The 23,487-nt window shown below is 44.2% G+C and overlaps 1 protein-coding gene across 1 annotated transcript in view; it reads right to left on the bottom strand.

The window, feature by feature from the left end:
• The window catches only part of LOC119652058 (dynein heavy chain 10, axonemal), a 300,796-nt gene that overhangs the window by 76,200 nt on the left and 201,109 nt on the right, over nt 1-23,487 (bottom strand). Inside the window, 7 exon segments of the mRNA XM_038055995.1 lie at nt 5,132-7,440; nt 17,892-18,051; nt 18,107-18,311; nt 18,385-18,527; nt 18,591-18,721; nt 18,801-18,978; nt 19,029-19,186. Coding sequence (XP_037911923.1) covers nt 5,132-7,440; nt 17,892-18,051; nt 18,107-18,311; nt 18,385-18,527; nt 18,591-18,721; nt 18,801-18,978; nt 19,029-19,186 — 3,284 coding nt within the window.

The following is a 23,487-nucleotide window of genomic DNA, read 5'->3' as shown; positions in this document are numbered from 1 at the left end:
GAAGGGCCTGCCTTCAAGGGAGAAGCGGAAGTATTTGGTGCTTAAGTGCGCGGCGAGCAGTTCACGATCGTAGGTACTGTAGTTCCGTTGAGCGGGGTTCCACTGCCTAGAGAAGAAGCTCAACGGTTGCCAGACGTGATTCACCTTTTGGTGAAGACCGGCACCTACTGCAGTGTCAAAAGCATCAACAAAAACGGCTAGAGGTGCATCTTGCATAGGAAATGCCAAGGGTGTAGCTTTAGCCAGTTGCTGTCGGGATTTATTGAACGGATAGACGGAGCGGATAGCCTCTTCAGACCACATGATTTCTCGTGTGTCCTTAGTTTTGGGGCCAGACAAGTACGCGTTCAAAACGGATTGATGTTGGGCGGCCTTGGGCAGGAAACGACGATAGAAGTTTAGCATGCCCAAAAATCTCCGCAAATCCTTTACAGTTTTCGGACGCGAGAAGCTTATAATCGCTTGCACCTTGTCTGAGTCGGGCTGTATTCCTTCAGAGGAAATGGGGTGGCCGAGGAATCTCACCTGTGTTTGAAGGAACTTACATTTCTCAACGTTTAGGACTAACCCGGCCTCAAGGAGACGTTGAAAAATGCACTCGAGATGGGCTAAGTGCTCAAACTCTGAGGAGTAAGCGACCAAAACATCATGCAAATATACGAAACAGAAGTCGAGGTTTCGCAGGATCGAGTGAATGAACCTTTGAAAGGTTTGCGCCGCATTGCACAATCCGAAAGTCATCCGGGTGAACTCGAAGAATCCAAAGAGTGTGCATATTGCCGTCTTTGGAATGTCTTCAGCAGCTACAGGGATTTGATGATAAGTCTTGGTTAAGTCCAAGGTCGAAAAGATGCGGCAATTCGCGAGGTGATGCGTATAGTCATGGATGAGTGGAATTGGATATCGGTTAGGAACAGTCTGTCCATTTAGCCTTCTGTAATCCCCACATGGGGGCCATTCGCCGTTTGACTTAGGGACCATATGTAAAGGGGAAGACCAACAGCTGTTTGAGGGCCTGCAGATACCCTGTTGAACAAGTTGTTCAAACTCTTTCCATGCAGTAGCCAGTTTCTGGGATGGTAGAGGACTCACCTCCGAGAAGTAGTGTAGTGATAATGTGGTGCCGCACATTGTGCTTCACTGGTTTGGCGAGACAACACTCGGTAGTAATCTGGCTGAACTTTTGGGTAAGTGCCCGAACACGAGAGTCGGTAATGTCTTCTAAAAGAACGGAAAAAATATTACCTGGGTGGGATACCATTTGTCCCGATGAATTAAGGTTGGTCGTGGAATATATAAGAGACTAGACTAGTCTACCAGCAATCCATAGTGACACAGAAAGTGTGCGCCTAGTATGGGGAAGCTGACATCCGCCAGGATGAAACGCCACGAAAATGTCCTACGCAAGCCAAGACTCACGTCTACTTGCCTATACCTGTAGGTGTTGATACGAGAGGAATTTGCCGCTGCTTGTTTCAGTGATTGTGGAAATAGTTTATGATATTGGGGTACAGGAAGAACCGAAACCTCCGCGCCATTATCCACGAGGTTGTTGCGCCCGCTGAGGGTCTGGGCGTTCTGGGTGGCCGTCGCCAGGGCTTCCCGCGGACCTTGTTTTTTGCGGCAGGCGTGAATTTACAAGGGATTGTACATTTAGTGACTTTATCGCCGAATCTGCGGTGGTACCAGCAAATCCCTCGGTCCGTGGACTGTCCTGACGACGTGCTACCTGATCGTCCTTTTCGGGTGGCAGACCGCGAGTGAGTTCGTGATCTGGCGCCCGAACGCTGAGCGTCCAGCGTCGCCCGCATCTCGGCCACACTGGCTGTTAAGGCGGCTACTTCGCGCCTTAAGTCGCCCACCTCGTCCGATGGCTGTTAAACGGCCGCTATGGTCGGGCGTACGTGCACCTCGTGCACTTTGTCGGCCGCAGCTGCCAGTGCCTCCAAGGAACCGTCGATCTTACTCACACCCAATTGTTTCATTTCGCGCAGCAATTGGCTGGGTCCGATCTCCCAACGTTAGGCCTGCCAACAAGTGATCCAGTTTTGCTGACTCACTTACTGACAGGCGCCTGATTAATTCGGTCTTGGGCAGTGACTACGAAGCCGATTTTACAACGTCGGACACCGGCACGATGGACTCCTCGTCCAGGCAGACTACCGCGTGATTGAAACGCGTCGCGTCCGCTGTGATCCCGGACACTGTGCTTCCAAATGCACGAACCATAGCTCGGGGTTCCGCCACCAAAACGGAGGGACGTGCACGACAAGGGCGGTCAGTTGCGGGTCCGATGGACCTGCCGCGTCTTTGCCGTCAACCGACATTTCAAAAGACTAATCACTATGACGCGAACTTGTGGGAAGGAAACTGCATTAACACCGACTTCACCCAAATCCTTAAACGACACGGCAGGCTGCACCTTCAAATGACCGCACGAGCGAAAGCGAAACACCAAAGACGTACTCCAAAGTGCAAAGCTCGCCAAAAGAGCGGAGAGCAAGAGATCCACCGATACCGTCTCTTGCGGCGATTTAAATTGTATTTTTACCACCTAAAGTAGAATCATGAACTCCGTCGAGTGGAGAAGCGACTTCACAGACGGAAAAAGGAAGCCTGGGAGAAACAACAAGTCTGTGAACTAGAAAGTAGAGGAGCAACCGCACCAGGTGCGCAAGTTTTACCAACAAGTTAGCAGGATGAAGCCCTACACACTTCGATGTTCATCTTGCCGACACAAGAGGGAAATCTGATTTCCGACAGAATGGGCATATTGGAGCGATGGGTTGACTACTTTCAATAGCTACTGAACAACCAGAACATCGGCGAGTTGGAGGTCCCGCCGACTAAAGATGACGGACAAATGCTGCCACCATCAAGCATAGAAGAAACAGTCCATGTAATTTATCGACTTAAAAACCATAAGTCGCCAGGAGCCGATGGAATTACTATATATTGAGGCGACCAATTACACCAAGTGGTTCATCAACTGACGTTCAAAGTATGGAACAGCGAATCAATGCCTGACGACTGGCAAAGGGGCATTATCTGTCTCATACATAAAAACGGGGAAATCACGGAATGCAGCAATTATAGAGGTATCATCTTGCTGAGTTCCATCTATAAGATATTCCCCGCTATCTTGCTAGGCCGGATAGCCCCATATGCCCGGAATATTATTGGCCCATTCATTCTGTGCAACAGTTACCAGTTGCACCATCTTTTCATCGACGTTAAATCCGCCTGCGGCAGGATAGTCAGAACCCCAATGAAACTTTACATGGCCATGAGAGAATTCGGTATCTTAACGAAATTGATAAGACTGACTAGGCTGACCCTGACCAATGTGCGAGGCGATATAAAAGCAGCAAAATCACTCTCGAGACCATTCAACATCAACAACGGTCTAAGGCCAGGATATGCCCTATCATGCGTCCTGGCCCCGCAGAAAGTGATCCGCGATACAGACGTAAATGCCAGAGACGCCAACCTCCTCAGGTTCACGCAGCTGCTGGGCTATGCTGACGATAATAACATTATGGGAAGAAGAACCCGAGATGTTCAGTCTACCTTCATCCGGCGGCACGAGATCTCGGGCTGCAACGTCAGCGCCAAAAACCAAAGAACTAACAAGATCACACTGGTCAAATGAAAACAATAAAGATAGGCGACTACAAATTTGAGACCGTTGAAAATTTCTCCTATCTAGGATCGAAAATTCCAACCAATAACAGCTATGACGACGAAATCCGCGCACGGTTCTTGGCTGCCAACAGAGCCTATTTCAGCTTTCAGTAACTGTTCGGCTCGAAACGTCTCACCATAGTATCAAAGCTCATATTGTACAAGACTATGATCTTGTCAGTCCTTATGTATTCCTCGGAAACCTGGGTTCTTAGAAAAAAAAATTGCGAAGTCTTGGCCGCGTTCGAGGCATGAATCCTTCGAAGAATTTTTGGCCCCCTACATAAAAATGGACGATTCCGTAGCCTGCATAACGACGCAGTCCATGATCCACATCACGACCATCTGGTTTTGGATAAAATCCGACCCAACAGGCTGCAGTGGACGGGTCACTTAATCCCGGAAAGTCTATAAGCGCAATATCTATGGTAGAAAAAGAAGACAAGGCAAACCCTGCCTGAGATGGAGCGATGGCGTGGGTTAGAACGCCAGATAGCTTTTAGGAATTGAATTGGCGAACCTCGGTGCAAAACCGGGGTATCTGGAGTTCCTTATTAAGGTAGGCCTAGGCCGGATACCGCCGGGTTGTGGTGCCGTTGGTGATGATATTTATATATGTACGTATATAAATTGACCGTACACATATTTCGGATTTCCTTCGTGCAGAAAAGCATACAGACTACATGTACATATACAGTACGTATGTTGTATACCGCTGGTTTAATGTACAAATATATCTACCTTCCTTCAAACTTCCCAAAATTATGCCTTATATTATCCCTTATACCACTGCCAAATTTTGTTCTCCTAGCATCTACTCATGAGGGGTTTCTGACGAAATTCCTAAAATGTGTTTAATATACTATTATTGGCTTTATTTGTGATTTGTTTTTTTTTTTGTTTTTGTGGGTAATTTTTTCAAATTTTTCGGTTGGATAGATTCTTAGAACCGGACCTGTTACACTTTTTGGGGATCATATTTTGATCCCTCACTCCGCTACGTTTCACCCGATACCGTCCAGTTTCGAAAAGTGCTAATTGAACCCTTTCATTTGGTACCCCACGTGGCCATATTCTATGAAAAAAATGTACACCCCCATTTTGCATGTATGGGGATCCCCCTTTAAACTCATCACAAAAAGGCACGACTGTGTAAAGGAATTTACACACCACACATTCCCACCAAATTTCGTGATAATCTGTCCAGCTGATTCTGAATAAATCGAGTGTGGCGGGCAGATAGACATCGAATCGATTCTAGTAAGATTATGTTTCACACAAAGCCTTAAAACCCGAGATTGAAATAATCAAGTTGGGAATTGGTGTAATTCAGAAGTTTCTTTGGAAGATTCTGAAATGGTTTGAAGAGTTCTCAAAATAATTTGTAAATTTTCCAAAATTCAGTAGAACCGATATACATATTAATGAGAATAAAAAACCGCCTCACCTCGTTCCAGTTACTAACATTCTTCTCGATATGCTCCGGCAAAGTACCAAACAAATCCGGGAAGTCATTAGCCAGCTTCAAAACGTCTTCCCATCCCTTATCCACCAACCACTTTGTCGGGTTCGCACGTTCACTTTTCTGTAGCGATATTGACCCTTTTATAAAGAAATCCAGCTCCAACTGGGACAACTTTTTATCACTTTGTTGCAGCTTTGTTGTCATTTGAAAGGAATAGAGCAATTTATGTTTTTCAAATATTCCGCTACATCCGTAATAGTATACATTCTCGGTCAACGTGCGAATAATATTGTTCAGGCGTTTCGCAAGGACTGTATCTGGAACTGATTTCCGAAGGGCAAACGAGAATACATCTAAATATGAACTCAATGCATACTGATACATCGTGTTCACTGAGGACATATCAGAGAGAACAAAGAAGAGGACGGCTCCACGTTTTGCTGCTGGCCGATATCCATCACGGAGTTTTTCTATATCCTTCGCGGTTTCAACGGATAGCTTCAGTTTCTCGGAGACTTCGGTAGCTTTGACCTTCGTATTTTCTAAAGTTTCAATTAGTTCAACGTTGTCCAACATGTTTCCAGTAGAGTTAGCTAACTCTCTCAAAAGTGAATCCTCCAGTTCCTTCAATAAGATTTTATTTTCACTAGTTTCGGTAATCAGTGTCTCACGTTGAACTTCCAGGTCAGGACGTTCATTCCTTACTACAACGCTCAAAAGCTGATCTTCCAAGCCCGAGACTGTGACGGTATAATTTATTACCATTGCCTTAGCATAAACAGCGGGGTCAAACTTAGGATTGGCAAATTTCGTGGTTAAATACATTCTGAAATTCGCATCTACATCAACTTCCTTATCCCCAAGAACGATGTAGTGTCGACCACTCACAACTTGTATATTTTTCTCCAACACATTGTCAATAACGGGGTCAATGTAGTCGTCCACATCCTGGAACAAAACTGGCATTCCATACATAATTGCCATTTCCAGGTGTTTCAGGAAATCTGAATCGCTGAATGATAGAATTTTCAGGTTATTTTTAGCTTCACGTTTCTTTATCCAATTAAGAGCTTGAAGTTGAGGGTCTATGCATAGTGGAAAACGGGAAGCATTGATTGTTAAAATTCCGTTTTGAATGGACAACTCATCTGGCGGGAGTCCTTCCGACGTCCACTGTGAGACTTCAACGTCCGATGTTAAGGCTTGGTCGATACGAAATGGAAGTGTGATGGGTATTTCACGGTCTTTCAAATCCTCAAGCCAGTCGTCGAAAACCATAGTTTTTCGAAACTCCCAGGAAAATGCTCCTGTGTACGCCAAGAATGCTGCTGAAACCAAACACTTGCCTATGAGTTGAGATTGCTCAATATGTAAATTCTCTAAATCTTGCTTCCATCGAATCTTTTCCGAGCTTAACCCTTTAATTAGCTGATCCGATGCAGACAACCGTCTTTCCGCCTGGTTCATCATGTCCGTAAGTACGCCTTTCTCCTTCATGGCATCTGCAAACTGCTGATTCAAATCCTTAAGCTTCGCCTCAAGGGATTGTATTTCAGAATTCAACTTTGTCAAAGTTTTGATTTGAATTTGTAGCTCTTGCTCAAGGTACTGAACTCTATCCTTCTTGGGCTTTACTTCTCGATATACATCACTGTATCCCAAGACAGCCTGAACAAATTTCAATAATCCATACCCGGCCTTGGATATGAACTTCATCTCATCTAGCCGATTGGAACGCTTCATGTGGGTTCGTACTTGTGAAATCTGTTTCGGGGTGAGCGCATCGCAATTCATCTCCAACAAGCTACGCAGAAACCCACTGTCTGACATCATAGCCTTCGCCGACTTCCACGATATGTCTTTTATGCCTTTCAAAATAGCAACTGATTCAGAAACAACCTGCACAGCTTCAGGAGGCGTAGCAAAACTTCGAATTTCTGTAATATCTGATTTGTCTAGATCAGCTAAAGCCAAACGCGCCTGCTCCAAAGCAGGCAATGCGGCTGCCAGGGCTTCTTCGGCTTCGGTTTTCTCGATGGCGATTTGCTTGCTTTTAATTTCAACTTCGACCGATTTTTCAGAAGCTTCCTGCTTCTTAGTATTTGCTTCTTCAGTGGAACTCTCTATGCCTGCTAGCATTGTCTCGCACTTTTCCGATGCAATTTGAACATTTTTTTGTTGCTCTGCTACGACTAGACGAAGTTGATCAATTTGTTGCGAAGACTCTTCAATTTTGTTGATACCCTCTATAAGGCGGTCGCACTGAGCTTTGATGAAATTGTTTTTCGTATCTGGAAGTAAATAATGCAATTTTTTGAATCACGACTACCAAAAAACAATGCCAAAAAGATATACGAAACTATATATGGTGCATCAACATGGTATGACATCAGTTAAACATTAAGAAATGAATACCATAACTTATGGAGCGGGTGACTGCAATTAAGTATAAGGAAAAAATTGAAATCGAGCCATAAAGGAAAGCCTTCATTAAGCCAGAGAAAGCGATTTTATAATTGCCCAAGGACTAATGTTCATAATTCCAAGGTTCCTCTTCAAATACTAATTTTCTAAGCTATCCCAGCTCATGGCATCTTGGCTTATCAGATATCACTTCAATCTGGGTTCGAAACTTCAGGCAACCTTGGGTTCGGGCCCAAGCCTGAGGAAGAAGCTTTTTCAACCTATTTCTAACACAGAACGCTCGGGAGGATAATGTCTGTGGTCCCAGGCAACAGAAGTAGCATACCCAGGGATTGAGTCCTAGAAAATTTCTCAATAACTGACAATCAATATATCGCGTTCGAAGTGATTGACTCATCGTGCAGTAGTACCTCCCGGAAAGTTAACATCCAGAGAGTTTTCCAAGCTTATGGAAGAAGCAGAGTCGCGCTGTAGGACACTTTGTAGAGTGCAGCGGCTGCAACTGACAAATTTAGTTATGAACGCGATAACGCCAGTTTGCATGGCACCCAGCTGTTACAAATCTTCTATATATTGATGAACGGCGGAAGGGTTAACATAACCTTCGCCTTTTGGCACAGCAATCAGACAAAAGAAAGGACAAATGCACCAGAACGACAGAGTATAATTCAGTTAAAATACCACTCGGTAGCACGATAAATAGAAGCAACGCTTTTTGCTGGCAGGAGCTAGATAGCAACTCAAACTCTGTAGTATGCAATTGTTACTACACCTGTGAGGACCTTCCAGAGATGAACTTGCAAATTTTATACCATGAAGTAGCTCTGTGGTCCGCAAGCTCTTACTCTTACGCTTGATCCCAGAAATTGGCAGATACATACACATGTCAAAAACAGTAGAACATTCTGTCCATGTGCCAGTCTACTTCTAGAGTATATTGAGGAATTATCTGACAGACTGCGCTCCCTGCTCTATGAGATGCTGCGGGGAAAGAGGAGGATGGAGACCTGGTGCGAATTAGAAAAACGACCTCTTATAAGGCCACATTCCTAGAACGTTTTCTTTGATGGTCTGTCTGTCGTCAGCAGAAATAGGGTTATCAAAATAAAGAAACTGATTAACGCCTTCGAGCATGCCTATTAAAATTCAGATAGGAAGACTGCAATCTTCGTTTTTTTTTTGGTATTTATCTTCAATTCAGTTCAGTATTTATCAATTCTACTTGTCTATGATTTTATAGCAAATGACATATTCGTAATCCAGGTGTTTAAGAAAAGAAGCCATGGTTCATTGAAGCCTCGTTCGTCTTCCAGTTCAAGTTTCATGAAAAGCATCACCGATTGGGGGTCAAAGGCTAGTATAGATCCCCGGACGAAACATGGATTGGTAACGATGGAGCATAAAACCTGGAAAATGCCTGATGAACCAACACCAACAGCTCTACTGCCAAATCTTATCTCCCCCTCAACGAGGTGATCGCTGGGAGCTCTTTTTTAACGACAAGCTGCATACGGAGAAGGCTGAAAGCGGGTCTTCTTCGCCTAAAAAGGGACGAATTGTACCACCTAGTCCTCCAGGTTGGGGGTTGGGTAGGGCTGACAACTCTACACGGAAAACAACTTGTTACGAAGCCGCAACAGGAACCCCGGACCGGACGGATGACACAACAACGAACCCGGCAACGACAACGGAATAACGATTTGCGCATTTTCTAATGGTACATGCCCTCCGTGTACAGAGATGAAGCTGAGGAGCAGCTAGCCGATACCCTATCCCAACATAGGGCTGATGTAACAGCGTTACAGGTGATGCGTTGGACAGGGATCGCTTACCTGGAGAATTGCCGCTACACCATAGTGGCCATCCAGTAAATCATGTGCTCGGAGTAGGTTTCTTAGTCAGCCAAAAAAAGAAACCTGCTGTTATCGGCTTAGAAAACATAAGCGAACGGCTATGCACTTTAAAAATATAAGCCTCATTAACGTTCACCCCCCACAGAGGAGAGTGCAGAGTCGGAGAAGGATACCTTCTACGAGGCAGTAGAACGAACCCTCGAAGCCTGTTCCAGATATAATATCAAAATCATACTTGGGGTTTTTAACAGCCAAGTAGGGAAGGAGCCCGTATTCAGGCGATACGTTGGCTCCCACAGCTTACACGAAAATACAAATGATAACGAACTGCGGATTATTTAATTAGCAAGGTCACACGTTGTTGGAAGTACCTGGTTTGCGCGGAAAGCGGTCCTTTATGACAATCAGGTGAGATTTAATACTGAAGCTATCCACAACACAGCCCTCCGCGACACCTATAAGAGGGAAATGGATGCCGCAATTACCGCAGTCAACAGAGCACCTGGAGATGAAGCATCATCAAATGATCATCACAACCACCCGTTATCATTTATACGGCCACAAACATATTTGGCCACAGCCGCAAAAGGAGTCGGAACGGCTGGTTTGACGATGAATGTAAGCTAGCAATGGAACGGAAGAATATTGCATACCAAGTAATGTTGCATTCTCAAAGAACGCAGGCACGCGCAGAGACTTGTCACGAACTCCGCCAAGCGGAGAAACGACTTCACAGACGGAAAAAGGAAGCCTGGCAGAACCAACAAGTCTGTGAACTAGAAAAGTACAGGGAGCACCCGCACCAGGCGCGCAAGTTTTACCAACAAATCAGCAGGATGCAACCTTATATTATACACCACGATGCTCATCCTGCCGAGACAAAGAGGGAAATCTGATTTCCGACAGAATGAACATATTAGAGCGATGAGTTGAGTACTTTAATGAGCTTCTGAACAACCAGAATATCGATGAGTTGGAGGTCCCGCCAACTGAACACGACGGACAAATACTGCCACCACCAAGTTTAGGAGTCCGTGCAACTGATCGGCTAAAAAATCTTAAGTCGCCAGGAACCGATGGAATTACAGCCGAATTGGTTAAATATCGAGGCGACCAGTTCACCAAGTGGTTCATCAACTTGTGCTTAAAGTATGGGACAGCGAATCAATGCCGTGAGGCAACGAGGCATTACCTGTTTCATACATAAAAAGGTAGATATCACACAGTGCAGCAATTATAGAGGTATCACGTTGCTGAGTACCATCTATAAGATATTCTCCGCTATCTTGCTAGGCCGGATAGCCCCACACGCCCAGAACATCATTGGCCCATACCAAAGAGGCTTCACTCCAGGCAAATCAGCAACAGATCAGATCACCTGCTCGATCGGAATGGAGGCAGTTTGTACGCCTCGGGTTGTTCTTCCCATGATGTCGGTATCATCAGCATACGCCAGTAGTTGGGTGGGCTTAAAGAGATTGGTTCCCCTCGCGTTTACCTCAGCATTACGAATCATTTTTTCCAGGGCCAGATTAAAGAGGATGCATGATAGGGCATCCCCTTATCTTAGACCGTTGTTGATGTCTCGAGAGTAATCCTGTTGCTTTTATCCTCAGTCTTATCAATATCGTAGGCATACCGAATTCGCTCATGGTGGTGTATAGTTGTACCCTAGCTATGTTATCATAAGCGGCCTTAAAGTCGATGAAAAAATGGTGCAACTGACATATTCTAACATTTTTCTATCGCTTGCTGCGCAGAGCAAATCTGATCTGCTGCTGATTTGCCTGGAGTGAAGCCTCTTTGGTATGGGCCAATTATATTCTGGGCGTATAGGGTGATCCGACCTAGCAAGATAGCGCCGATGAGAACATCATCAACATTTTCAACCCATCGCTCCAATATTCTCATTCTCTAGGGATTCAGATTTCTCTCTTTCTCTCGGCATTATGAACATCGAGCTTAATCCTGCTGACTTTTTGGTAAAACAAGTTCACACACCTGTTGGTTCTCCCTTCCGTTTTCCGTCTATAAAGTCGCTTTTCCATTCGACAAAGTTAGTGAAAAGTCTCCACGCGTGCCCACGTCATTGGAGAATGCAACATTACTCGGTATGTGGCATACTTCCGTTCCATTGCTACCTTACATTCATCGTTGAACCAGCCGTTTCGACTTTTTTGCGACTGAAACCAAGTATCTTTGTGGCCATATCAATGATCATTTGCTGATATTTCATCCACTTCCCCTTATTGGTGTTGCGGGGGTTGTGCTGTTGATGGGTTCAGTGTTAGCTTTCACTGCCTTGTAAAAGGATATTCTGTGTTATGTTGTTTTTCGATCCCGGAGCACAATGCCAACCAGATGTTGATCCGAGTCAATATTGGGAACCAATGTATCGCCTAAATAAGTGGTTCGTCCCTACTTGGCTGTTCAAATCCCCAAGTATGATTTTAATATCATACTTTGGACATGCTCCGAGGGTTCGTTCTACTGCCTCGTGGAAGGTATCCTTCACCGACTCTGCAGTCTCCTCTGTAGGGGCGTGAACATTAATGAGGCTTATATTTCCAAGTTTGCCCCACAAGCGCAGAGTGCCTTTCGCTTATGTTTTCAAAGCCGATAACAGCAGGTTTCATTTTTTGGCTGACTAAGAAACCTACTCCGAGCACATGATTTACTGGATGGCCACTATAATATGTGGTGTAGTGGCTCTTCTCCACTAAGCCGGTTCCTGTCCATCGCATCTCTTGCAACGCTGTTTCATCAGCCTTGTATTTTTGTTTTTCTTTGGGGTCTTATATATTACTAAATTAGTTAATCGTAATTATATTATATATATTTGTACCTTAATAGGACATAGCGCGTCAACCATATCTGAGAACCAGCTCTTTCCACTGCCCGGAGTAATATGCTCCTGGAGTACCCCATTCGTTGGCAGTCTTGAGATTGTTATTCCGACCTCGGTCTCGTTAGTGTCTGCCTCCTGTCCATCTCTACTTGCCTATCTTCCCAAATACAAAGCAATTTGGCTAAGGTGCATGAGTCGGTAAGAAAGCAAATGTCATGTGTAATCGAAGTGATCGAGGAAAGATTTCATGGCCATCGATAACAAGAGACAAGTCGAAAACGAGAAGCTTCGCCTTTCAATTATGAAACATAAACGGTCATTGCAGGATGATCCTGCCGAGAAAGATGCGTTCTGGCAATTTCTCGATGCAAAGACCTACAACGTTCCAGCTGATGACTATATCATCACTGCAGGCTACCCTAATTCCTATGTGAGTGAAAAAGCAGACGGTAATAGGTGCCATGGGGAAAGAGTTTTGGAACGCGCAATGAGAGTGGTGAGGTATAGTCGATTTTGCGGTCACCCATGACCCTGTACCTATGAATACATGGCTCATTAAGCGATTGTCTCATCTTCCTACATTTTATAGTGGAAATAGTAAAACGCAAATCGATAATATTGTCATAAGACGGCGACACTTTACCTCCGTCACTGATTGCAAAACCGTTCCCTATGAGACATATCGTACCGAAACATCGGTCGTTAATTGCCATCTTGCAAATCATGCCACCAATAAAAAAGCGCGATGAACGCACTGATCCGGCATGCGGTGGCAATTTCGTGAGAAAAAAGAAGAAATGATCACACTTAGCGATTACCAACTATTACGAATGTGGAAGAATCGTGGAACCAAATTAAGGACACGATTCACAAGCGGCTTCTGCAACCATCAGGGTCACTAAGCCAGGTAGGGCGTTCATCAACTGAGATACTTAGCATTGGAATGACGATGGTGAAATGAAGATCCGTGAAAAAAACGCCCCTACCACAAGTTTCACAACGATAAAACGCTGGCCAATTGGCAAATTTATAAGAATGCCAACCGGGAAGCAAAAAAGGTGATCGCTGTCACCCGAGCGGTCAAATACAAAGATCTTTACGATAAACTGGACACTCGGGATGGCGAGAGAGGTCTGTATCGACTTGTCAAAAGCCGACACGAACGCACACAGGATATCGAACACTTCTGTTGCGTTAATGACAAGAACGGTATTTTGCCTACCGACCTTCAAGCCGTAACAGATAGATGGCGAGAAATTTTCGGGCAGATTTAAACTGGAAAATTTGATCATCCTCCACTTCCACAATCATTGCCGACATTTGGAGCAATGCCACCTATCAGTGCAACTGAAATCGAGGAAGCAACAAACCGAATGAAATTGGGAATATTAACTGGGCCTGACGACATCGCATCTCAACTCTGGAAAGCGAAGAGCCTGCACGGCGGCTCAGTGAATTCCTTGATCAGGTTATTGCGGAAGGTAGAATAACATTTAGCTGGCAAGAAAGTACTACAGTTCCAATATGGAAAAAGAAAGGTAGTCCAGCAGAATGTTCAAATTACTGTTCCATCTTTTTGTTGTCCCATACCGTGAAAGCTTTTGAACGCATTCTTGAAAACTATACTCGCGAAATCGTTGAAATAACCGTGAATCAAGTTCGATTTGTCAGAAATTGATGCTATACACGCTACGCGATTACTCATGGAGAAACAACGTTCGACCGTGTACCACGCAAACTTATCTGGTGGATTCTACGACAACATCTAATGCTGGAAGAACTCGTGGACTGGGTCCGACTGCTCTAGCACTATCCAAAAAGTAAAATCCGAAGTGTGGTGGGTGTATCAAAACCGCTTTGGTAAGGGAGGCGACGATGTTGCGTTGGACTAATAGCGTGACACACCTTGATCACATCCGAAATGAGGATATCCGGGATCGATATGGGGTTGCATTGATCGTGGAAATATGGAATATGGTCACATAATTCGCGCTGCCGAGAATTCACCAAGCGAAAAAATTTTCTGAACATTGAAGTCGATGGTAAGCGACCAAAAGACCGGCCGAAACAACGGTGGCTTGATATGCTAGATGAAGATTTGAAAGCCTCGCGATTGCATCCAGATCAGGCTTTTGATAAAACAAAATAGCGAAACCAATCACGACGACCCGACCCGCTTGTGAACGAGCCAAAGGCTGAAAAAGATAACTCTCTTAGTAATAGTCGGATCTTCACCAAATTGAAAGTGTCGCGCTCCATATTATAGCCTATATTACTGCAAGGTGGTATCCAATCAACTTCTGCAAAATATAGTAATAATAAATGTAAAAATATACACTTTGTTAAGTCTTTGTCCACACCAAATGGTAGGCAATATACTATACTATAACTCACGCATGCAGTGAGTTAGATTATTCTAGGTCGAACTTAAGGGGGTCCCCATACATGCAAAGCGGGGGTGTGAATTTTGTTCACTAAATATAGTCATGTGGGGTATCAAATGAAATGTCCCGGTAAGTTTTTCTGGAAGCTGGTCTTAGTTTTGACATTTGTTGGAAAGGTGGGGACTGCAGGCGGTCGAAAGTGATAATTTCTTTTTTGGAGCAATTCTCAGAAACTACCGTTTTCCGACTTGTTTTCATTTAAACAGACATCGGTATGGAGGGTATTTTGAGGTCTACACGCCATATGGTGGCAGCTTCGCTATTTTTGGTAGACTTTTGGTTGGGTAGTTTCTGAAAGAAGAAGTTTACGGAAAAAATTATGACTTTCTTTGGAAGGTATTAATCAAGACCTTTCGTTTAATACCCCACAAGACTACATTCGGTGAGAAAAACTGTTACACTCGCCTTTCACATGTATGGCAGCCTCATTTTAAACTAAAAGCGTCACCACCACCACCAAATTTCATATCAACAGGACTAACCGGTTTTGAGAAAATGTATGTGGCAGGAAGACAGAAAATAAACCCATTTTAATAAGGTTTTTGCATTGGTTAGGTCATTTGGCTGTCTGCGTCTAGAATGCATTTCCTTTTGACACTGTCGATGAAAATCAGGTGAAGTGAAGATCTTAATTGTATTGATGTGATCAATGCAAAAGGACGGAAATCAACCCACTCTCTATCGATCAAGTTTTCAAGGTGGTTCTTCATACATTCCAGGATTTTATTTATTGTTATCCTTGCCACATCAGGCAGCGGGCACAGACTACTCCAATTGTCACACTCAACACAGGTTTCCTTGCAATCGGAGAAAGGTTTCAGATCTATAAGTGGAAGCAGTAACTTTGCAGAAACTGAATATTTGTACACGAAAGCGGTCAAACCCAGCGGCTTTACCCCTTTTAAGGGTATTGACTTCCAAGGTTATTTGTACAGTTCAATCCATATCCACATGTTACTGAGCTTAACTTCACTGGATGTTATAAGGTTCAGAACCGTCGTGTAGTGTTCCTTCTACTTTTCGGCTCCTTGTGGATGAGGAGCTGACCATTAACATCCCTCACAGGACCATCGTGATGCGGTATACGGTTCTGAAATCATCGCGCATCTTACGCTTCTGTGACCAGTGCAATAACAAATTCCCTTTTGTCGAGGACCATTCGCACGGTATCGGAGTTGGAGCCTGTTGCGCTCTGCTTAAGCCACAGCGATCAATGAAGTCTTCAAGCCCTTCCTTCCATCGAGCCGCTACCACGATTTCACAATCAGCCAGAGTTTATCACTTCCCTTCAAGTCATAGCCGGCGACCTGAACAGCGTCCGAGAAAAGAGCATTTTCAATGGTGGCCCAATGTTCATAAATATTTTCAAGCAAACTATTCAAGGTGTCCGCTGCTCGACCAGCAGGATGGCCCTCCTACTGTCGAGAGACAGCTGAATAATATATGCGGTCAAAGTTATACTTGAGCAAGCCTAGTGTTCTACTGCACATGAGCCATTGAAGGTACCTAAGCCTCGCGGCCAAACCCCCCTCCCTTACGGGACGGCTTATTGTTGAACGTAGGATTAATCCTACCGTTCTTTTAAAACGCGGATTGAATTTGGGACCACAATCAGAGCCCCGCTGCGACAAGCAAACAACGGTACCAGTCTATACCAAGTGCATGGGTTAGCATTCATACTGGTGGATGCAAGAATACCTAAATCTCTACCGAACTATGGAGTACGGCACCCGTGTTGATACGCAACACCACGTCGAGGCCCGAAGGTCTCATCTCGCTTGAGCACAACCACAGCCACCATGAAACTCCCACAAGGGGGCCAACCGCAAACAACCGAGCTGTACTCAGATACGACAGGATTTCTCCTGAAGTATTAGAGTCCAGGGGCTACGCCGGTTCCCATGGTACCAGTATACCCCTGGTAAGGTTTCGCGACCGAAGCCACTTCAGAAGAGTGCAGACTCGGGTCTGATCGCCCTTGCTAGGCCTCGAAACATTCGCCTACTATATCACGACCGGCAAGCCAATGTGATACACCGTTTCCCGGTGCCACCTCGTGGAGGTTCTTCTGGGCCACTTGGTTTTGGTTCAGCCGACAGGGTTACCGCCCCGTCTTCCTCCCCTCTACCTCGGAGCACCAGTTATACTTGAGCAGTCGCGATTCTCCACTTCTGCGAGAAATGATAGACGCAACACGCAAGTAAAGGTAAGCCACCAATAGATGGTGATAACCTTCGTGCCCAATGTCAACGCTCCTCTTGTTACGCACATTCAGAAAATAATTCCTAAATCTTGTGTATATCGCAAAATGATCAACATGATTGCTCGTACAGTGTCAGTTAAAACACGATTAACCTTAGGGCAAGCTAACAAAGTGCCACCAATGAGGAGCTGTAGCTCCACTGTAAAAATCTACAAACCTCTCGCCATTATCGTTACGCCCTTAAGATCGTGATAAAAGATAAAAGTTTATTGGCTAGATTTCCTTGATCGTGATTAACAATTTGGTTATGTCTTCAATAAAATCTGAACTACAAATAAGGAAGATAATTTCTTGCGGTCTAAAGAAACCAAACATTATTTGCGCCACTTGGGTAAAGCGTTATTCCTTATCAACAGTTCGATCTAATTTGTTAACGACATACTCCGAGCCTTCGCCTCGATAAGGTAGCCAAAGCGTTCGAAAGCTACTCGGTAGTTCGCGGCAAATAGTACCATATTTGGGATATAAAAATCAATGAGGCCAAAACGCATATGTTTACTTTTCACAAAAGAGCTAAACCTATAAAGGTTAACATCACACGATGAAGTTAGTAGCATATACTTTACTTTTCGCAGGATAGTAGCAGGATAGTAACTTAGCTGATTCTTTACAAAGCCCTTAAAAAGCATATCATTTATTATGGAATCCCTACACTGACTGCTTGTTCAACGAAAGCCGCGTGATGTCATGTTGCGGTATCTGCTTGTCCTACAATTGAACGGCAAAAAAGTGCAGGCGCCCATCATCACCACAACTCCATTGGCCACATTCCATTGAGCACTAACATAAAACCCGTCATCCTCATCCTTTTCGATAGTGCTCGCGTGGTAAAAGTACAGAGTGGTTAACACAGTAAATGGCTATTTAAATAGTACTATTCAACTAGATTACGTTATTAGGAAATACTTACCAATAAGTTGTAGGTAAGTGTTTATGAAATCCAAATAGTGTTTTGGCGTGACATAATTGGCTCGGCGGAGTTTCTGCATATATTCAAGCGAGTAAGGATAAATCGTTGTATGAACATGAACTACGTGTGAAATAATTGACTTTCTATGAATTTCCGGTATCTGAAAAGAAAAAGGTTTTGAAATGTTTTGGCAGCTTGAAAATATGAAGAGTTACCATCGGATGCTCCATCAAAAAACCTTCAGCTACAGCCGACAGTGCTTGTTGTGGCCAGGGAAACACCCAATCGATATAGGTGCTACCCACTAATCCTGGGAAATTTCGACAACGATTTCTCAAAGCATCGCCGCTTGGGGACATGCAGAGCACTACATGTAGGTTCTCTGCACACACGTTCAGAAAGTATGACCAAACTGAGTCTCTAAAATACCAATGGAAGATAGCGATAGATAGATAAATAGATAGGCCGCCAAGTAAAGGTTATATTTCAGTACTTAGTTGGTGCTAGTCCTGCTTTCTCGGCGTTAGACCTGCAAGCCCCGACAATCGCATCCTTTTCCTCGTCAGTAAAAAGTGCTGGTATAAAGCCGACCGTTAAAATGTTATTAATTAACTCCAAAAATCCTTCTTCCGCTATCTAAATTTATTCGTGACTTTTGGTGAATACGATCCTAATTAAAAAATCATACTAATCAGATACCTGGGCCGCAGTGAATAAGAAAACTGTTTTCTTAGCATCAACGCCCGCCAGATTGTAAAGTTTCTTGAGATCTTCTCTGAAGGATGATTCATTATATCCTCGGCTCAGTGTAATGCTGAAGACGCTGCATTCTGGGTATAACCATTTTCCAATAATTAGATCTCCATAGAGCATTCAATAATGTTGTTTCTCTGATACAAAATGGATTACCTGCAGCAAAAGATGACAAACGTGTAATACTCTGCTTGCCACTACCTCCCACTCCTGCTATAAGCACATGGCCTCTATGCATCCTAAGCGTCCTATGTATTCTGGTCAGATGCTCCAAACAGTCTTCAAAAAGCACCAAATTCATCCTCCCTCTTCTTTCACAATATTCTTGAAGAATCTAGATGCCATTAATGTTAAAGAAAGTCTTAAAAACCTAAAATATCATACCTCTTGGAAAAGATTGTATATTGCCTTGTAATCGAGGAGGTCTTCGTAGAATCGAGGTTCTGATTCATTCACAGCATTTCTATAGTCACCAAACAAGAGAGGATCACGCAATGCATATTCGGCGATTGATACTTCCCTATCACCGGTAGTTTGGTCACCTGCCCAAAGTAAAGTAGTTTTGAATCAAATGCACTGTTATGAAAGAGTCTTTTTATTTAATGAAAGAACAGAACTCCCTCGTTAAGTTTGAAACTCTGACTTCACTTGATGAAAACAGCTTGCTGTTATATACAGTACGATTTTGAACAAATTTGGGAATTTCACGCTTCATACAGTCTATATTACCTCTTACGACTCTAAGGTAAACTTTCTTTCTAGTCAATCTCCCAAAAATATAGTAATACACCATTATTAACTTTATTTGAGAAGATCGTTATGGAAGGGTATTTTCAGGCCTGGGTACAGTATAGAGGCATCCCATGCAGTTCTCGCTTCTTCAACAAATATCAAAAGCAAGATTGGCTTCAGAAAGTACTAATCGAGACCTTTCATTTGATACACAACATGACTATATTCGGTGCAAAAAAGAAATGTACACCTCCTTTTGCATGTATGAGGATCATCCCCTTTAAACTGAACTTAGAAAGATGTAGCTCACTACATGTGTGAGCGTTCACAGTTTCCACTTTCCAACCAAATTTTGTGTCAATCGGTATATATCGTTATATATGACAAACAGCCAGACAGACAGAAGGCGTGCTGACTAGTCCAACAAACGGAACTAAAAGTTGAGAAGGGGAAAGCGTGTGCCCTAAATGGGAATGTCGGCTAGCAAGCGAAGCCTAAGGAAAATAAAAACAGTGGATGGACTAAGGTCGCAAATAAAAGGAAGAACAAGAAACCAAAGGTACGAATTTGCCCAGAAGCAATTCTAATCTTCAGCAAAGGAAATCTATCGTATGCGGGGATACTGGAAAAGGTGAAAGCTGACCCCGACCTAAGAGACCTAGGCGGAAATATCAGCAAAATCCGAGACCCAGAAAAAGGATTTCATGTTTGAACTGAAAAATCCAACATGGGAAAATTGACGGTTTTCTTAACCAAGCTATAAACTCACTTGGGGAGAATGTCGTGACATCCAGAGAAGAAGTCTGCACTTGTTGGGGGAATTCGGAGAATCACGAGTCTAAAGGCCCATACGCATTCGCGGTTAATCGCATTGGCGGTTGCCCGCCGCAGCGACCTTCAGACGCGGCGTTTGTCCAACCGTGTAATAGAGCGATTAAAATGCCAAACAGATCACAATTGAATCACAAATGAAATGGATGCGATCGTCATATATTACCCCCTAATAGCAGTGCTTACTTTTAAAGAACAGGTTGTGTTACCTGCGTTATATTGATTAGTGATACACAAGGATATCAAGCTCCCTCCCTCCATTTTAGATGTCATAACTTTTTAAGGGGATTGGCCGGCAAGATTTTCTAACGAAACTTGAAAGAGGGGATCTCCTTTTTGTTCCTTCATTCCCTCCTTTACCCTTGTGGGGTTGTGGTTCGAAATTAAATCCACCGGCTTTGTCATGAAAGTGAAGTGCCACGATTTTTTTAGGGGGAAGACCACTACAATTCTTGAAAAGGATTAGAAAGGGGGACCCTCCTATTTCTTTTCATATCCTCCTGATCTTCTTCAATTCAATTCATTCAATTCAAACTTTACCGTAATGATTTCCAAAAAACACCACCCCCCACCCATGATTTAAGGACTGGGTGCCGCGGGTAGCCTCAAGTCGCGGTTGAAATGACAGTGAACATTCTGTTCGCAAATGAAATGGACGCCGTTGAGCTAGTTGGTGCCATCTTAATTTCCAATTTGTTTTCGAAAACTGAAAAAGAACGAGGGTACATTTTTCGGTTATGTGAGAATGAGTGTTGCGACATTCGATTAGTTACTGCAGATATTATCGGAAACCATCAAACGACAAGACACAAAATTTCATGAGTGGTTCAACTATAAATTTCTCTGTATGGAAACTCACGCCTGCAAAATACACCTGTACACTATTAACTGGCAGTTAACAGCGCATTACAAACGCCTAGGGCGAACGGTCCAGTTGACGGTTAACCGCAAGTCGGGTCGCAGCTCTCCATTCAACCGCCGTTTTTGAAATTTTGTTGCGGTGTAGGGCGTACAAGTATGCGCGGCTACATATTAAAATCAACAAGTCGGGAAACCGGAAGCTGGACGCTTCAGGTACGAAAGGTTTTGTGTATTTCTTAGTACGTGGCACGTAATATATCCATATATTATGTGAGAGTATCCACTTTCGGGTGATATTGACATTCATAGTCTTCAATTTTCAAAGAAGCAACAAATTTGAGGTATTATAACTTTGTTAGTAATAGTGCGATTTCCACCAAACTTGGTAAGATGCTCTATATTATAGCCTATATCACTGCAAAATTTCATGGTACTAGGATGAACTTAAGGGGGGTTTCTAACCAATTACAAAAAATTGTAGTAATATACTATTATTAACTTTATTTAAACAGATATCGGCATGGAAGGTATTTCGGAGCCCAGACACCATATAGTGGCAGCCTCCTGATTTTTTTCAGATTTTTCGGTTTGGTAGTTTCTGAGAATGGCCCCCTTAAAGAAGTGATCACTTGCAACCTCCCGCGCTCCCCACCCTTCCAACGAATGACAAAACTAAGATCGGCTTTGAAAAGTACTAGTCGAGACCTTTAATTTGATACCCCACATGACTATATTTGATGAAAAAAAAATTTACACCGCCCTTTTGCATGTATGGGGACCCCCCCTTTAAATTCGACGTGAAAGGATGTAATTCACTGTATGCGTGAGCGTTCACAGTTCCCACCTTTCTACCAAATTTGGTGCCAATCGCTATAACCGTCTCCGAGAAAAATGCGTGTGACGGACAAACAGACAGACAGACAGACAGACAGACAGACAGACAGTAAACACAAAACCGACAGTAAACACAAAACCTTAAAAAGCGTCTGGCAGCGCGTCTAGCCACCTGCACGGTTAACCGCAAATGTGTATGAGCCCTAAGAAAAGCTTACGGAGGTACTCAACGGCCGCAATGTGACTCCGAGTGGAGGCAGAGCAGAAGTTATTGGCCATAGGGAACGTTCAGATTGGATAGGTTGTTTGCTGTCTAAAGAAACAAATCTCTCTAAAGAGGTGCTCGAAACGCCTGACGTTTGCTCACTTCGCGAAGGCATACACTTCCGGCATCGATCAGACCGAAGCCATGGAGTGCAATAGAAATCCTAACGCATTTTGTGGGAAGGAAAGGAGGAATAGGATAACCCGCATATTGCCGGAAATGGTAAATTCTCAGAATTTGGGAAGCCATTAACTGCAATGAAAAAATGAGGTTAATACAAATAACCCTCAATCATTGCAGGGTCGCACAGGATTTGCTTGCACAAAGCACTTACGACTGGTGGAGTGGCGGTATGGGGGTACGGTCGCCAAACTATACAATATACCACGGGTCAGGCGGCTGGTGTCTTTGGGTGGGCAAAAGTAAGCGATATATTCGTATGCAGCTGCCACGCCCCACTTCACACCGTCTCAATTTAAAGACCTGTTAGCCGATTTTGTTCTCGACGAAAAAGGATGAAGTCGCAAAGTAATGGCCGGTGACTTTAGTGCGTGGCCTAACGCAAGGGGCGGTGTTTATTAGATGCATTTGCTCAGTTGGATGTAGTTCTGGCCAACGAGAATGATTTAAAGACCTATTGGAAAGACGTTGCGGTTTAATTTTAAGTCTGACTGTTGTCAACGCTACGCTGGCACGTGATAATGCTGGCAAGTTAGCGACGGCTTCACATACAGTGAGTCCTAGGGGGTCTTACGTGAGTGCCTGTCTCGTGGACTTAATCCCACGGTCTTTTTAAGACACGAATTGATTTTTGGCCACAACTGGAGCCCCGCTGTGACAAGCAACAACGGTACCAGTCTATACCAAGGGCATGGCTCAGCATTCATACTGTGGATGCAAGACCTACCGAACTAAGGAGTACGGCACCCGTGTTGAAACGCAACACCACGCTGAGACCCGAAGGTCTCTGTTCGCTTGAACGCAATCACAACCCCCATAAAGCTCCCACTAGGGGGCCAACCGCAAACAGCCGAGCTGAACGCACATACAACAGGAATTCTCCTGAAGTAAATGAGTCCAGGGGCTATCCCGGTTCCCATGGTACCAGTATACCCTTGGTAAGATATCGTGACTATTGCCACTTCAGATGAGTCCCCGTCCCGACTCGGGTCTGATTGCCCTAGTAAGGCCTTTGGAGCATTCGCCTACTGCATCACGGCCGCCAAGCCAATGCGATACAGCGTCTCCCGGTGCCACCACTATGGAGGTTCTCCTCGGCCACGTCTTCTTCCCCACCACCTCTGAGCACCAGGCTTCACG

The sequence above is a fragment of the Hermetia illucens genome, chromosome 3 (genome assembly GCF_905115235.1).
Source record: "Hermetia illucens chromosome 3, iHerIll2.2.curated.20191125, whole genome shotgun sequence".
In the NCBI taxonomy this organism is placed as follows: Eukaryota; Metazoa; Arthropoda; class Insecta; order Diptera; family Stratiomyidae; genus Hermetia; species Hermetia illucens.
Note: the sequence above shows the minus strand (reverse complement) of the source record. Positions and strands in the feature narration are given on the sequence as shown.